At 50.9% G+C, this 18,049-nt stretch overlaps 1 protein-coding gene across 1 annotated transcript in view; it reads right to left on the reverse strand.

Moving 5' to 3' along the window:
• Cngb1 (cyclic nucleotide gated channel subunit beta 1) overlaps window positions 1-18,049 on the reverse strand; it is a 66,458-nt gene that overhangs the window by 38,334 nt on the left and 10,075 nt on the right. Inside the window, exons 10-13 of the mRNA XM_075978009.1 lie at window positions 16,892-16,967; window positions 15,584-15,620; window positions 10,036-10,342; window positions 1,575-1,709 (exon numbers count right to left, since the gene is read on the reverse strand). Of these exons, the coding sequence (XP_075834124.1) occupies window positions 1,575-1,709; window positions 10,036-10,342; window positions 15,584-15,620; window positions 16,892-16,967 (555 nt within the window). The remainder of the gene's footprint in view (window positions 1-1,574; window positions 1,710-10,035; window positions 10,343-15,583; window positions 15,621-16,891; window positions 16,968-18,049) is intronic.

Here is an 18,049-nt window from a genome sequence, read left to right on the forward strand (position 1 = left end):
GTGGAAGTCTAGGGTCTAGCCTGAACATCATAGGTTCCTAGAGATGAGTGTTGATGTCCATAGAGAAGACTTTTGAGTGGCAGGCTGCGTTGCCATTCAGCCTGCGTGGGAGGTCCTAGCCCTGCTCCACTCTGACAGAGCTACCTGGGTTGCACAGCAAGGAGGAGCTGGAAGCTGATGTAGTCTGTGCCTTCACTTTTCTACAGTGGGACACACCACACCTTAGTTTTGCTATCAGTAAAATAATCTACCAGCCTCACCGGGCAACTCTAGGACCAGAAGCTTGAAGGTCAGAATATGGGGGAATGCAGCCCTGCAGGCCACAGTGTCATCTGCCCAGGGGCAATGGTCCAGCCTCCTCCTTAGCACCCAATCCCTGGGGTTACCAGGTATGGTGGTTTGAATGAAAATAGTCCCCCATAGCACATAGGGAGTGGCACTATTAGGTGTAGCCTTGTTGAAGGAAGTGTGCCACAGGGGTGGGAGTGGGGGAGGGGTGGGCTTTGAGTTTTCAAATGCTCAAGCCAGGTCCAGGGTCTCTCTTCTTTCCTGCTGTCTGCAATGCAGATGTAGAACTCTTGGCTACCTTTCCAACATGGTGTCTGCCTGTGTGCAGCTATGCTTTCCCCCACTCCCATCCCTGCCCCATGACAATAATAGACTAAACTTCTGAATCTACAAACCAGCCCCAATTAAATGCTTTCCTTTATAAGAGTTGCTGTGATCATGGTGTCTCTTCACTGACGAGGACACCAGGCCTGGGATTGTGAAGACCACAGTAAAGAGCGGGGTATAGATGGAGCTCCCCACCCAGGACATACTCAGAAGCATGGGGTGTAGCCACAGAGATGGGACATGGTCGTGCCATTCACAGACTCTGCTCCTTCACCCCCAGTCTCCCTGCACGGGTTATGGTACAATTTTTCCTGGGAGGAGGTTGCAGGAGGGGCTGGCCGGGCAAGACTCCCCAACGCTCTGGGCAGCATTTTCCCGGTACCTTTGAAAGACATCTTCTAGTTGAAACTATGTGGCCCCAAAACACAGAGGAGGGTCTTTGCCTAGGACAGAATGGAAGTGCCCCAGGCAGGAAGGAGATGGACGCTATGGAAGAGAGCCCCACCCCAGGCTGCTGCCAGTCAGAAAATCTCCTGGGGCATCTCTATACAAAGTCACTCCTACCTGTTGAGCTTGTGGCCTCCTCCTCCTTCACCTCCTCTTCCACTTCCTCCGCCTCCTCCTCCTCTGGCAACTCCTTCAGAGACACATAGAGAGGAGAGTGGGTACCTCATTGGACTCCTCCCAACTCCTACCCCACCCCGTACCAATGGGGGCAGCTCATCTCCTGGGCCATCCGAGGAGGTGCCTTACCACCTAAAGAGGGAAGTATGCACTGAAGCTCAAGACCCTAAACCCAGGAATTATCTCATATGCTGAGGGGATCCCCATGAGACACTGCTCAAGGGGACATAGCTACCCAAGCAAACCCCCCCCCACCCAGAATCTTTACTCCAGGACCACACCTCCCCCACCCCGTACATCCAATCTTAGCCTTCTCTGTCCTGTGGACAGCTCACCAGCAAACCCCATCATTAATGGCCCCAGGTTCCCTGGGTCTCTCTACCTGCAGCGATGTTATCTGTGGCTGTGTCCTGCCTAGGTGGCACTGGTCCACATCAGCCTGTACCGCCAAACAGCTATCCAGCAGGACACTGTGACCCAAAAGACAGAGGAAAGAGACAGTGTTAGTGAAGGTCGTCATTTCCAAACCCTGCTGGGGGCCAACCAGAAACAGGGGACATAGAGACGGAAGAGACTAGATCACATCCACATGATAGGCTACTGTCTGAGACAAGGGACTGCAGTAAAGGCTAGTTACACAAGGAAAGAGGACTTCCCCCATGGAAGTGGCTTATTCACTGGGTCTCAAGGATGACTGGGGAGAAGATAGGTCCAGAAAGAGGACACCACAGGGGACGTTCAAGGAAGCATCTCTGGGGTGAACCCCGGGTTTCCCCAAGTCTGAAGGAAACCTTGGTGGCTGCAGGCAAGGAAACCTATGTAAGAAAAACAAGGGCTGGTAGCTCAGTGGTAGAGCACTTGCCCAACCTGTGAAAAACCCTGGGTTCCATCCCCAGTATGGGGTTGGGTGGACAGAAGTGAAGTGACCTAACCATTATCACAAACCTTAACCCAAGGCCCTTGTTGTTTCTTCCCTGTGAATTCCGTGTCAACAGCACAGTGCTGGAGGCTCCCTGACATCACTGGCCCAGCTGGCTTCAAGTATATACAAGTAACAGGGTCAGGGGTGGTGGAGGCCCTGGGTGGGGCAGGGAGGAGACTGTGGCCAACAGAAGGGCTCTCATCTGTGTGAATGGGGCTCCCACTCTGTTTGGAATGAGGGGTCAGGGGTATCAGATCTCATTCTCCAGAGGAATCTGAACCAGGTTTTTCAGGTAGAATGTCTTGACATTGGATGCTACGTTAGCATGTGTCTACCCAGTGCTCAAGAGGTCAAGGCAGGAGGATAAGAAGTTCAAAACCAGCTTTGGTTATATAGCAGGTTTGAGGCTGAGCTACATAGAAATCAATCTCAAACACCCCAACACACACACATACCGCACACACTTGTATGTTTGAAAATGCAGTTTGTGTTGCTCAGGCTAGCCTAGAATTTGCCATGTATTGCAGGCTGGTCTACAACTTGTGATTTTCCTGGTACTAGGATTCCACGCATGTACTTCCATGTGTGACTTTTGTAGTTAGAATTAAGTCCTGCCTCCCATCAGAGCCCTGCCCCCAGGGGTTTATTAGCAGATGTTCCAAGGTGTCGTCTCCGTCCAAAGGGCCATTTCTCAGTTCTCCCAGGGTGGGTAAGCCGGGGCTGAGACAGAATATAGTAAAGTCTATATGAAGTCTCCTGCCAAGGATTTTGAATGAGCGTGTATTCACATGGTCATGGCAGCTTCTGTGAGCTGTGTACCAGACATGTGCCAAGCTCTCTACAACATTGTCATCTCCCTGCTCCTTTATCCAAATAACCCTGCCAGGGTTGTGGTGAGATTATTCCATCTTAGAAAGCCCAGATTCAGAGAGGCCTACAGACAGCCTGTGGTCACACAGTCTTCGCAGGGTGAATCCAGGTACAGGTATGGCTCCGCTGCCTGCTGCCATCCTGAATGCCTACCCTGACTCGTTGACCATGTTCTGGTACATTATCCTTCATGCATCTCTTCACCCCTAAAAATATGTTAAGATTACTTTCTGGTGGCTTTGTGTGAAGAGCAATGTTAATTCATATCTTGCAAGTTCTTCTTTGGGTCTGTTTTTTTAAAAAGAAATTGGAAGTTTCTTAGGACAGAGAGCTTGCCTCACATCCATGAGGCCTTAGGTTCTGTCAAAGTAATATTCCAATATTCTCTTGGTCTCCTAACAGATCTTGGTGTTATGTCTCCCACCACAAGCAGAGTTGGTCTCAAGCAGATGGGCCTTCTAGAACAGTCACCGGGCTTGTCTACGGCACTCAGCACCAGTCAGAGGCCTCCTTGTCCAGATCCTCCCAGCATCAGGTGTCTGTGGCCTGGGGCAAGTCACCCTGCCTGGAACCCCAGGTGTCGCCTTCTATTCCTGTGTCAAAAAGACAGGGCCCTGTGTGGACTGTCTGAGGTCATAGGATCAGGGAGCCTGATAAGAATAAGCCACAAGAATGCTAGATGCTATCTCAGGATTCTTCTGGATTCTTCTCTCCAAACACAGTGAGATGCTGGCTTTGTCTGCGGTTCACTTTGGAGGAGCCAAGCCCAACCTTACACTTCCTTGGAAGGGCAGCCAAGAACACAATTCCCAAGCTCAATGTTCCTGTCTGTGAAGTGGGCTCAGTAACAAACCTGGCTTTCCCCCTGTCTCCACATAATCTAGCAGCTCTTATTATCTGTTTGCATCCTTCCAGCTAATCCCAGGGGCAGCCTGGGCAGCAGGTTAGGCCATTGTACACACGCTTTGATAAACAACCTCGGCTAGCAAAGCGGTTTGCTAGCACAACAGTGGCCCTGTCCCCATTACCAAGGGGCTGCAGAGGGGTCCATGTACCAAGGCCATGTTGCTCTACTCAACCCTATGCTCACCTCTTGTCCAGCCTGGAAGCAGTAGCCCCTCAACGTCTAGAAAGTTCCCAAGTCCCAGGGATCTCTGCCCAGAAGAGCAGAAGTGGGCTGAGGTAGGCCTTCAGCAGGCCCCTGGATTAAGTAATAAGACGTAGTAGCCAAGCCAGCATCTAAGTTTAGCCGCCTACTCCTCCCCCACCCTACACAGGCCATGCCCCCCAAGTTCAGGTCTGTAGATCACCTTCGACATGTTCCTCCTCTGAAATCCCAGCTCAGAAGGAGGAGAGGACAAGAGCCCAAAGACAGGAGCAGCCACCTACTTGGTTCTCTCGGGTTCTGCTGGTAGGGGGGGCCATGCTGCAGTGGGTCAGCCTGGGGCTGTGACAATGACACCAAGCCTGGGACTGGAGCATATGAGGGGAGCTGCGAAGAGCCCTGGGTCAGCCGAGACAACAGCTTCTATGATGCTGTGACTGATTCAGCATGGAGCCACGGGTCCTTCCTGCTTCTAGCCACACCAATGGGCAGGCAGGGAACTGCAGGAACGCTCCAGAGGAGGCAGGTGGGGACTATGGGCCAAGGTTGCTAGGAAAAGCAGAGCTATTGCCTGCAGAGACAGGGTTGCTAGGTGACCATCTGTGTTACCAGGGCCTTCACGTCATCAGTAACCTGTGTCTCTGCGAAGCTGGCCAAGGGCATCCTTCCCCAGACAGTAACAACCCAGGCCAGCCTGTCCCCAGATTCACACCTCCTATGTGTGTACCTAGGATCCCTGACTGTCATCACAGAGCCCCAAAGCTCTCTGAGTTTAAAACTGTGGGTGACCACTTCTGTGGATGTATGTGTGCCTGGGGTACCTGCACCGAGTAGACACACGCAAACATGTACACACGTACCTTTTATGCACACATGAGAGCCGGTGCGATGATGCATGTGTGTAAACACATATGTGAGTGTGTGTAGCCAGTGTGTGTTATACACATATGCATGCATGCTCATATCACTATGCCTGAAGACACATGTATACGTTGGTGCGGGCCTATGTGGCCACTGGCCTTTGGAGGTGTTCAGTTCAAGAACAGGGGTATGTGCCAGAATTTTCAGGCACACTGGGTCAGTGAGGGAGTAACTCAGAGCCAGCACTGTGTGTGTGTGTGTGTGTGCGTGTGTGTGTGTGTGTGTGTGTGTGTGTGTATATATATATAAAATGCAGAGCACACACTGTATGCACTAAGGAAGAGGCAACATCTGGCCCTCCCACCTGGCTCTGTTGTGAGGGGCAGAGGTAGAGGGCTGTTTTCCCAAAAGAAAGACTTTCATAATGCTAGGGACAGGATGGAACATTTATTTATTTATTTGTTTATTTTTTTATTTATCTATCTTTCTATCTGTTTATTTCTTTGTGTGTTTGTTTTCAACACAGGGTTCCTCTGTGTAGCAGCCCCAGCTGTCCTGGAACTTGCTTTGTAGACCAGGCTGGCCTCGAATTCACAGAGATCTGCCTGCCTCTGCCTCTCGAGTGCTGGGATTAAAGGAGCGTGCAGCCACACCTGGCTCAGAAAGTTTTACTCAGGCTGGGGAAATGGCTCAGAGGTTAAGAGCACTGACTGCTCTTCCAGAGGTCGTGAGTTCAGTTCCCAGCAACATGGAGCCCAACATGGTGGCTCACAGCCATCTATAATGAGATCTGGTGCCCTCTTCTGGCATGCAAACATACATGGAAGGAATGTTGTATTCATACTAAATAAATAAATCTTTAAAAAACAAAAAAACAAGTTTTACTCTTAAAAAATTGCGTGTGCATGTATACGATGTTTGTGCACATATCTAAGCATGTTCTTGTATGTGTACACACAGGCTTGTGGGATGTGGAGGCCTGAGGTCTTCCCCCATCACTTTCCATTGTATGCATTGAGACTCTCAACTGATCGAGAACTTTCACTAACCAGCCTGGCTAACCAGCTAGCTCTGGGAATCTCACTTCCACCTTTCAAGGGTTAAATTACCGGCAGGCCACCACATCACTTGGCATTTCTGTGGGCTCTGGAGATAGAGCTGAGCTGTCTCCACAGTCCCTAGATAGCTTTTGTGAGGCGATGAGCTCCCTCATCATTGGAGGTAGGCAAGAGGAAAGTGTGGTTCCCCGGCACGGTTGGGAAGACAAAATGTAACCTGAGCGAGATTGACTTGAGAGCTGATGCTAGCTCATAGGGTTCTACATACATCTTATGTGGTTTTCATGGTTAGCTGTTTCTTAACTGTGGATGAAATAGCCCTTAGTGGGGACAAGAACATTAGCCATCAACGGGCCCTTGCTCCAGACAGACCCCACTGATCCCATTGGCTACCATCCCTGTGGCCCCTTTGCCAGGGCTACTCTCAGCCTTCTACAGCTGTGGGGGTGGGCACTGGAGAGGGAAGTCACTTGCCAGCTAGCCTTGCTGACAGGCATGGTACCGTTTCTGGAGCAGAGCTATTCTCTGAACACTTGTGGTATTGCTGGGCCGCAAACACTGGCCAGAGCAGACAAGCCAGGGATAACAGGTCTGGGACAGCATTGGGACTGTGGGTAGCATGACAGAGGAACAAGGCAAGGGGTTAGAGTCAGGGACAAATAGGCTTCCTTGGTCCACAGCAACTGCTTCCCTGCTCCCCTGCCTGTCCCTCTCTCCTGCTCACAAATCTTCAATGCTCCCTGTGACATTTGAGAAACCAGATCCAAGGCTGTCATATCCTGCTCCAGAGACAGCCCGCTTTGAACACTGACTGTGCGCTCTTCTCACCCCACGTCCCTTCACTGGGGGAGTCCTTCAGACCCTGCGCATTGACTCTCTCTGGTCCTGTGCTTGGCCAGAGCTCTCTCTTCATACTTTCCCTGCTTCGCCCCAGCCCTCAGCTCCCCGCTCTGCCAACTCTTACACACAGTCTCTCTCCAGCTCCGAATAGGTCAGGGATCTGCCTTTCATTTTTTAATCTTTATTCAAAATGCACTGTATGGACTTCAATGCCTCCTCAGCATGGATGTGAGAATCAAGCATTACGGGGCAGCAGAGCAGAATCTAAGGTAGCTGTAGACACTATCGGAGGCCACCTCAGGATCACTGGCATGAGTGTGTGTGTGTGTGTATGTGTGCATGCGAGTGTGTGTGTATACATGCATACATGGGCGACAACCTTGGCTTTGCTGTTAAAAGAGAAGTACATGTGTTCAGTCATGCATCTATACATGCATTAATTCTACATTTTTTCATGCCTACTGTGTACCAGGCATCTGGGATACGGTAGTGAAAACAACCGGCTCAAGTTTCAGATTTCACAGGGATGCATCTGTGTGAGTTGGAGGGGGCAATATTGGGCTGAGGTCTCATTTTGAGCACAGTGGGGACCTCGGCTTTCCCAGTCCTCTGGCCAATGCCCAACAATGCTCAGCACAGAACAAAGGCAGAAAGCATCCCACCCCAGGACCCCCTAATCCCACCACTGGCCCAGCCCAGGACAAGTTACTCACACAGGCTCCTCTTCCTCCCCATCCTCCTCCTCTTCCTCCTCCTCCTCTTCTCTTTCCTCTTGAATCTGAGGCAACTCCCTAGGTCAGGGCCAGAGATAAGAGATGATCCCTCCAGGGCCTCTCCAGTCCCCCTCACCCCATCTCTGGTGTGTGTTCTGGGTCTTGCTGCAGCTCCACCTGAGATTCCTCAACAGTAGTCCCAAGCTCTTTCGAGCCACAACTTGTCTACACTGTTCTGATGGCGACTTGAGGACAGCTCTGAGCTTCAGTAAGCCTCAGTTTCCCCTTATGTCTTTCTCAGCAGTGAATGAATGCAGGTCAGGAGCTTGAATTGCTCATTATAACAGCCCTCCATTTTTTAAATGCTTCCCTGACATGAAATCCATCATTTTGCCTTCCTACCAATGCCTCAACATGGGATCAAAAGTCATAGGGCCACTGTCTTCCAGACTGAACTCCCAACGCTATGAGCTAAAATGGGCCTTCTTTCTGTGTAAGTTGGTGACCTTGAGTACCTGGTTAAAACAGTAATATGATCAACACACAACCTAAATGTTACCAGTGGAGTGTCAGGACACAGTCTAAAAATGGAGTCGTGTGAGAGGAATTGCAGGTGCTTGTGAGAAAACCCCAGGAAAACAAGACAACGGTCTTGTGATCTCAGTTTCTTGAAAAACATGAAACTGGTTTTGGGATGGGCCTTCCAGGTGGGGTGGTCAGGAGCAAGTTCACTCTAGCTCACTCATCACAGCCGGCTATTGTCACTTGTTCTGGTCTCTATAGAAACCGTGTTTTTGCCACGTGCAGCTGACCCTTGTGATTGCACACTTTGCTCATGTGATGCTTCTTCATTCTCAGAGTATCGGTCATCTGATGCGCTGAATAAAGTGGGCTATTACATGAGACTTTAGTCTGCCTCATTTTTAGGCTCTGTTCTCCGAGGTTCATGCCTTCAACTAGAGCGGTCACCAGTGGAAGGCAAGTAAAAGTTGGGCTGGAGGAGAGGGGGTGCACAGCTTTAATCCTAGCACTTGGGAAGCAGAGGCAGACAGATCTCTGTGAATTTAAGGCCAGCCTGTTCTACATAGTGAGCTGCAGGCTAGCCAAGACTACACAGTGAGACCTTGTATAAAAACAAACAAACAAACAAACAAAGAAACAAACTATGGTCTAGCCATAGAATGGAATATGATACAACTATGAAAACAAAGAGGATGATTTCCATCTAATGAGTTATGGGAAACTTCAAGTATATCATTTCCCAAACATAACAAGGGGCAGGTAAGTGTGCAATGATATGCCATTTTTGTTTGGAAAAAAAAAGAGAGAGGGGGATTGTCCTGATTGGTCTTAATTGTCAACTTGACATAGCCTGGATTCATCTGACAGGATGACTGAATTGGAGAACTCAGCTGAAGAACTGCCTTGATCACTATGTCTGTGGGAGACTGTCTTGATTATTGATACACGTAGGCAGGTTCAGCCCACTGTGGGTAGTACCATTCCCTCGGCAAGTGGCCCTGAGCTTTGTAAAAAGCTAGCTGAACATAAGCCCAGCCCACAAACAACACTCCTCCGCGGCTTCTGCTTCAAGTTCCAATTTCCTCCTAAAATCATTACAGGAACCATCACCCTGGGGAGTCTGCAGAGAACCCCACACCCCTAATTGTGTTAAGAATGGTTCTATTGACAAAGCCTACCCCACACCCAAATTGGCTGTTAATGAGAGCTATCTGTTAGCGGAACCCATCCCACATTCCAAACTATCTCGAGAACTAGGTGTGTCATCTCCTAGTTGTGACTTCTTGGCCTAGGTGACCTGACCGAAGATAACCTCCTGCCTACGTGACCAACGAGGACCATGTGACCAACGTGAACCACGCGGCAAGAGCCCAGAACCCTGTGCCCATCCCCCAACTCTTTACTCTATATAAAGCTATACCCCATCTGTAATAAACGGAGGCTTTGACAAACTTTGCATGGCCTTCTTCCTGTCTCCTAGCCCATATCTTCCAGGTAGTGCCTCTCCGTGACCCTGGAATAACTGAACTGCCAGGCGGGCTACTAACCCTAGACTAAGTGGCCCGCCCAAGGCAATCAACACCCGACTTCCCTCAATGATGGACTCTCTGACCTGCAAGCACAAGCAGAAATAAACCCTCTCCTCTCCTATGCTACTTCTGAGCAGACTGTTTCATCACAGCAACAGTGTCAAAGTAGAACAGGGGTGCCATGAGTATCTGTCCCCAATCTACCTCTGAAATGAGGCCTGGTAGCCCTGTACGCAGGGACTGAGGGCAGGTGCTGAGAATGGGGAGGTAGGTATGGTCCCGCACCAGGCCCTTTATGCCTTTAGGGTTCTACACTGTATGCCTGGTACCTTCTCAAGCACTGGGTGCCTTTTACGGGACTTCTCTGTTTTCCTACCTGGGCATCTCCACCATGGCCTCGCTTTCTTCTTCATAAGCCGGAGCTTCCTCTGTCTCCTGCTGGCTGGCACTGTCTTCCTGGTGACAGGCACTGTCCTCCTGCTGGCTGGCACTGTCTTCCTGGTGACAGGCACTGTCCTCCTGCTGGCTGGCACTGTCTTCCTGGTGACAGGCATTGTCCTCCTGGTGACAGGCACTGCCCTCCTGCTGGCTGGCACTGTCTTCCTCCTGGATGTCCTCCCAGCAGGGATCCACCTCCTCCAGGATAAGATCATGCTCTACCTGTTCCGCCGGGAGGATGCTGACTGCAGGGGAAAAAGAGGAGCCATTTGTGGGCTAAGGAGGGTAGCTTGTGCCACTGAGTCCTGGAGGTCCATCCTGGGAGCCCCACCCCAGGGGCCTTAGCTCCCTAGCTGGCTGTGTTATTAACAGGATCATAAGCAGCCAGCTCAATGCCCCAGGGACAGCCTCAGACAACACAGCCACTCATCCAACCTCTTCCCATGACTCCCTGCCTTTTCCCTCTAGGGACTGAGCTCTGGGTACAGCTGACCATGCTTTTTTCCTATCAGGACTTTCCTTCTTAGAGGGTTGACCAGAGCAGGAAAGAATGTTTTAGTCACAACGTCACAGCTGATGTCAGTGGAGCCAGACACTTCACCACCCGCAGGGGCTGGATTGCCCCAAGGGCTGCAGACAAAGCCTGCTCCTTGCCTATTTCCTGGGTGCCGTCTCTTGGTGACAGCCTGTCTGTGAGCTCAGCACCTGCTTCCGGGAACCTTATCCCTCCATCTAGGTTTAGAATCTCCACTCTCCGAGACAGCGCGATGTTTTCATGGAGACATGGAAAACAATTATGGATGCCTGTGACTTTAACACTTCTCCATGGATTCGGATCCCTGACTTGAAAACAGTGTGGGCCATTAGGCAGTAGGTTCAGACAGCTTGGTGTGGTGGTTCACACCTGTAATCCCAGCACTTGAAAGACAGAGGCAAGAGGATTTCTATAGGGAAGATTGAGAATGGTGAGCTCTAGGCCACCCTGGACTACACAGGGAGACGCCATTCCAAAAAACAAAGAAGTGGGCTCAGGACATCTCACAGGAAACCCGACTCATCCTAGTTGAGGAGGGAAGGAGACACTTCCTGCACACCAGCTTTTTCTCAAAAGTTCCAGGGGTCGGTGGCCCTCAAGTCAAGCGTGAATTAGTAATGGTGACTGTCTTGGTTTTTGGACATAGGATCTTGCTATGCAGCCCAGGTTGACCTCAAACTTTTGAAGATTTGCCACTCATCCCAGGCAGTAAAGGCCCCTGTGAGCACCTCCCAGTACCGGGTGCCCCACTGGGCACCGTCCCCAGTGCCAACATCCTTGTTTCCTTCCTTATGAACTCTTTTTAGATGCTGGGAGCATAGTCAGAGGGTGTTGGCCCCTCATGGGCATTTCCTCTCTTCATCTCCGCAGCCGGCCTACAAGGGGCCTTAGAATGAGCCTGTTTGCAGCCAAATATGCCACAGCCAACCAAAAAAGGCAAGGACGAGGTGTAGCCGGCACATATGGTGGTGGGGTGGGAGGCCGGCAGGCCTCTGGGAGAAGTGGCTGCCTGCAGCGCTGTGGCTTCTCTCTGTATCAGGAAGTAGTTTACCCTTTGTTCCCCACAGTCCACCCAGGAGCCCAGTGCTGGTCCAGCCCCGTTTAACTTTCACCCCCAGAGTCTCTCCTGGCCAGACTCCAAGTCTGCAACCTGTCTGGCCCCAGGGCCACTGCGTGAGATCCCGACCCCAGTTAGTGGCAGCCAGTTGCTCCATTGAGATAGGAGCTCCTGCTTCCAGGGAGTCTGGGGACATAGGTTCGCAGCAGGCAAGACACTCTGGCCTCAGGGCTCCGGAAAGCCTGGGCCTGTGTTTCATATCTTCTCTAGCAGGCGTAGCTCAGGATGCCCCTTTCCTCTAGTCCAGGCTATCTCTCCCACTTACTCTGCTCTGAAGCATAGGCCGTCCCTCATCACACACATCTCTGAGGGTATGGTCCCAGGCATTGTCATCACCAAAGCCGCATGGGGAGGCAGGAGCCCCTTGAAAAGGCAGATTCCCAGGATGCCCCTCCCCCAATGATGAGGTCTGGAGGCAGGACAGCCTTCATAACTGAGCCTGGTCATGCGAGGTATAGTCCTGCTTTGAGTATATCTCCCGCCTATGATAGTTGTTCATTCCCAGGGTAATCTTTGTGAGGTCAGTGCCTGCTCAACCACCTCCAGTGGCTCTGCATTGCCTAGAGCCCAGTCCCTTGCAGGTTAGTTAAACTTTGAGTTTGGACTTCATCATCAAGGGCTTGGGATCCCAGTTGGCTGACGTGCCCAGCCCTTACCCTCGCCTCCAGGCGTTTCTCACTTTACTCTCTCGGCAAGACTTCCCTTCCTCAGTGCCACCCCAAGGCATTAGGGGTCTCAAACTCAAATCAGATCATGGACATGAATGAAGGGACAAATGCCAGCTGTCTGCAGGTGACACCTTTTGTTCAGACCTTTCTCATGAACACAATGTAGGCCATCACAGCCAGATTGCCCCACTTCTAACAGAAGCCAGGCCCTGCTGTGGAAGCTGATTTTTAAATCTTTCTTATTTATTCATCTATCTTTCTATCTATCTATCTATCTATCTATCTATCTATCTATTGAGGCAGGATTTCTCTGTATAGCCCTAGGTGTCCTGGAACTCACTTTGTAGACCAGGCTGGCCTCTAATTTAGAGATCTGCCTGCCTCTGCTTCCCAAGTGCTGAAATTAAAGGCATGCGCTACCACTGCCCAGCATGAAAACTGATTCTTTTTTTAAAGGTTGACAATTCTGTTTGAAAATCAATCTAAATAAAGACTTCTAGGGGCCACTAGGACCTCAGAGTCCCTGGCCAGTTCCTCTATCCTATAACCCCAGGAAATGTCTATTCAACTTACCTCTCTGTGATACCTAAGTACTATAGGGTTATGAGGTATATTTGCAGCTCCAACCATCAGGAGGCTGAGGCAGGAGGATAGAGAGTTGACGGCCAGCCTGGAATGTACAGCAAGAACCTATCTTAAAAAAAATAAAACCCTGGGTTGTAGAGATGGTTCAGCGGTTAAGAGCACTAACTGCTCTTCCAGAGGATCTGGGTTCAATTCCCAGCACCCACATGACAACTCACAACTATCTGTAACTTAAGTTACAGGAGACCTGGCACCTTCACGCAATAAAGAAGTAAATACCCAAAGGCTTCTTTCAGACTTGTCCTAAGAATGTCATGCAGTCACAGATTTGAGGTGCAAAGTCACACTCTTTAATGTCAATTACAATATCACCATCGGGGGTGGTCCCTGAACTAGGGCAGACCTTAGGAGAACCACTTGTAGGGAAACTGGGGCAGTGTGGATGGTGCCAGGTGCCCTGGTGTGAGCATGCTTAGACATTGAACATTGAGACCTTAATGGGGCCCTGTATAGACTCCCATCAGGAAGCCCTCCTCGCCCTTGCTCTGGTCAGGGTGCTGCCTCCTGGCCAAGAGTCCCCAAAAGAAAGCTCTGGGGTTTTACATAATGGCTCTGCTTTCCTCGGTCCTGCCTGGGGTTCATTAATCAAGAAGGGTGGAGATTAGCAGTCACTGCCCCCTAAAAGGTCTTCTCTTGAGGCATCCTTCTGTCCTTCATCCATCCATTCGTTTGTCCATGGGCTCCCCAGGTCCCCTTTTCCCTTGTTTCAGAGGCCTCCAGCTGCTGTCACCCCTGAAACAAAGGAGGTGACAGAAATGTGGGCACCCGAGTGAACAGACAGAGCATGGATGGATAGATGGACAGAGATATGAGTGGCCAAGCAGAGGATGGATGGGTGGAAGGGTGGGTGGATGGATGAGTGGGTGGATGAAGGCATGGATGGATGGGTGGATGGGGATATGAGAGGCCAAGCAGAGAATGGATGGATGGAAGGGTGGGTGGATGGATGGATGGATGGATGGATGGATGGAAGGATGGATGGATGGATGGATGGATGGATGGAAGGATGGATGGATGGATGGAAGGATGGATGGATGGATGGATGGGTATCTAAGGAGTCGTCAAGCAGAGGATGGATGGATGGATGGAAGGATGGATGGATGGATGGATGGAAGGATGGATGGATGGATGGATGGATGGAAGGATGGATGGATGGATGGTGGATGGATGGATGGAAGGATGGAAGGATGGATGGATGGAAGGATGGATGGATGGATGGTGAATGGATGGATGGAAGGATGGATGGATGGATGGATGGAAGGATGGATGGATGGATGGTGGATGGATGGATGGTGGATGGATGGATGGATGGTGGATGGATGGATGGATGGTGGATGGATGGATGGATGGTGGATGGATGGATGGATGGAAGGATGGATGGATGGATGGATGGATGGAAGGATGGATGGATGGATGGAAGGATGGATGGATGGAAGGATGGATGGATGGATGGATGGATGGATGGATGGATGGAAGGATGGATGGATGGAAGGATGGATGGATGGATGGATGGAAGGATGGATGGATGGGTATCTAAGGAGTCGTCAAGCAGAGGATGGATGGATGGATGGAAGGATGGATGGATGGATGGAAGGATGGATGGATGGATGGAAGGATGGATGGATGGATGGAAGGATGGATGGATGGATGGTGGATGGATGGATGGATGGAAGGATGGATGGAAGGATGGATGGATGGATGGAAGGATGGATGGATGGATGGAAGGATGGATGGATGGATGGTGGATGGATGGATGGATGGAAGGATGGATGGATGGAAGGATGGATGGATGGATGGTGAATGGATGGATGGAAGGATGGATGGATGGATGGAAGGATGGATGGATGGATGGTGGATGGATGGATGGTGGATGGATGGATGGATGGAAGGATGGATGGATGGATGGTGGATGGATGGATGGTGGATGGATGGATGGATGGATGGAAGGATGGATGGATGGATGGATGGAAGGATGGATGGATGGATGGGTATCTAAGGAGTCGTCCGTCAAGCAGAGGATGGATACATGCATGAATGTCTATCTGCCATCTGCAGTATATTACCTACTTTAAGTAGTGCTGCCCCTTTCTGTCCCTGCCTGACCTCAATCTTCTGCCTTCCAGTAATGCTACCACATACCTTCCAACTCATCACAAGGGAGGGATTCCTGATTCAAAGGCTATGGAGTCCCTAGAATCTGTTTCCCAATAACATCCCATCCCTCCCCCACTTTCCCAACTCTGCTCAGCCAAACCCACGTTGCCCAGCTTCCAGAGTCTGGTCTCCATTCTGGGTGATTGCCAGCAGGAAAGGGTGTGGACTTGGCTTCGCAGTTGTTTTCCTGATAGAGGCCGGAAGCCAAAGAGGAAACGCTGTAGCCTCCAACTCTGTCACTGCTCTCCAGAGACGCTGAGTGGGAGGGGGCTCTCTGAACTCCAGGTTAGGAGACCCTAAATGTGCCTCACACTCAGACCTGAGTATATCAGAAAGTGAACATGGGGCCCTTGAGTGGGATACTTACTGGTCTGCACATCACATGTCTCAGGGCAGCCAGGTTCCTACAGGGGGAGAAAAGAGAAGATTGCAATGGCTGTCTCACCTGCCTCTGGAGCTCCTGTCACCACGGCATATGAGTCACCTCCCCTCTCCTGGCTGCCCGCTGATCGGGTTCCTTCTCCCTCCAGGACCGCAGCCTGTTCCCAGCTTTTGCTCAGGCTGGAACGCCTTCTCCTCTGCTCACTCTATGAGAAGGCCATCCTCTCCTCCCAGCACCTGGAAATCTTCTCTCTATTGTACCTGTGTCCCCTGCTGCCATGGTCCCCAGAGTCCTTTGTCACTACAGCATCTTCATTAGCTAATGGTTCCCGCACCACAGCCCCTTTGAGCTTGGAAATGCCCTTCGGAGACAGCATGATGACAGGCATGCGCACAAGGCTGGCTTTCAGTACCTTCTGCTCGGCCTCCCTCAGCACAGCACAGAACTGAGTGTGGACCCAGGGTGTCTGGCTCTTGTGCACCTCCCATCAAACAGAGAAGAAAATCCCCGCTAGGCCTAGTGCCAACAACGAGGGAAGAACATGGTACCCTGGCTCTGTGACACAGGGAGGGTGCCCAGAAACAACCGCAGCAAGGTGCCTCTCAGAGGTGCTGGGTAGGACCCGTCCAGGCCAGTCACTGATTTCTGACTTACTTTCAAAGCTCTTTCCTTTCTTTCCTCCACAAGGTTGGGTGATAACAGAATTGTTCACCCACTTCTCAGGGATCAAGTAAGGTTCCCAGAGTAACCAGGACCAATGTCACATGGCCACTTCCCAGTTCTAGGTGCTTCTGTGGAGAAGTGAGTCATTCCCCAGAAAGGAAAATCAGGCCCTAGTCTCTTGATGAAGAAAAGGAAGAGGTGACCAAGGCCCCACTTCCCCACCACCCATGTTGGGCTCTAAGCTGCCAGGAATACTCATGGAGGCTGTGGGCTTCCTGGGTATATCACCTCTTCCTGGGTCATTCCAGGTCTCTGAATCTTTGCACATTCTTGGGGGTCACTTCCACTAGCCAGCCTACCTTGATGCTCCAAGAGATGATCTCTGGGCTCCTCTACCCCAGTAGAAGACCCTAAACTGTGAGCTCCTGACAGGTAGACCAGTCCTGTTGCTACAGTTCCTGAGCAAATGTGTGCACACAGACAGGCTTCAAGACTGAGTCGCCGCTGATGGCTCCCTTCTTGCTGTGTCCCCATCCCCAGGGCCAACAATCCTACCCTTTTCTGAGCTTCCAAGACCCCCTCCCTCACCACCACCCAGCCAGGGTCTCTTCTGCCTGACTGCCCACTCACCTGCTCTGTAGCCTTCCCGTGCAGCACAGGCTGCGGCAGGGCCATCTCCAGCCTGTGTAAGAGCCATTCCATCAGCCTGTAGTGGAGACATGCGCTGAATCCAGAAGAGAATTCTCAGGGTGGGGGATTAGGGCAGAGCAAGCCTGCCAGGAGGCAGGTCATGTCGGAAACCAGCCCCAGGTCTCTAACCCCGAAGGCCCCTTTTCCCTCCCCATCCTTCCCAGACAGCCCTGGTAGGGAACTCAGCTCAGCTCAGCTCTATTTCCAGTCTCGCACAAAAGCCAGGGGATGGGCATCAGGCAGCACCCACCCAGATTTCAAATGCATGTGGCCTTTAGTGCATACATTTTACTCCTGCCAACTAAATACGTGTGAACAAGGTTTTTTTTTTTTTTTTTTTTTTTTTTTTAGTTTTTCGAGACAGGGTTTCCCTGTGGCTTTGGAGCCTGTCCTGGAACTAGCTCTGTAGACCAGGCTGGTCTCGAACTCACAGAGATCCGCCTGCCTCTGCCTCCCGAGTGCTGGGATTAAAGGCGTGCGCCACCACCGCCCGGCTGAACAAGGTTTTTGATGGGCAGGGAAAATGTGAAAAAATTCTAAGTGCTCGTGTGTGGTTAAAGAAATGAAGTTCTGTGTAGTTTTTTTTTTTTTTTTTGCAGCGATTGAAGGAATGAAGTAGAACTGGAGTATAAGATCACCTCTGAAGGACTTCTTCAAAAAGTTTGGGGTGTGTGTGTCTGTGTGTGTGTGTGATTTATGCATATGAACAGGTGTGTATGTCTGTGCACAAGTACAGAGCCCAGAGAACGGTGGCAGGCATCCTCCTCTATCATCCTCTGCCTTGTTCCTTTGAGGCCTAGCCTCTCCCTAAACCTGAGATAGCATCTGTCCATTAGCTGAACCAAGGTCTCTCCACAAACCTGAGGCAGAGTCTCTGTCTAAACCTAGAGCTCAAGTCTTTTCAGCTAGGGTAGCAGCCAGCAAACAATCCCCGTCTCCATCCTTTGCCTCAGTGTTGGGTTTACAGTCCAGCACAGGACCATGCTCCCTTTCACATGGGTACTGGGATCCGAATTCTGTCTCTCATGCTCGCAAAAGAACCATTCTTAATCACCGAGCCAATTCTCCGGACTCTGGGAGACTTATTTGTTTTAAGTG

This window comes from Microtus pennsylvanicus, chromosome 6, assembly GCF_037038515.1.
Source record: "Microtus pennsylvanicus isolate mMicPen1 chromosome 6, mMicPen1.hap1, whole genome shotgun sequence".
NCBI lineage: Eukaryota > Metazoa > Chordata > Mammalia > Rodentia > Cricetidae > Microtus > Microtus pennsylvanicus.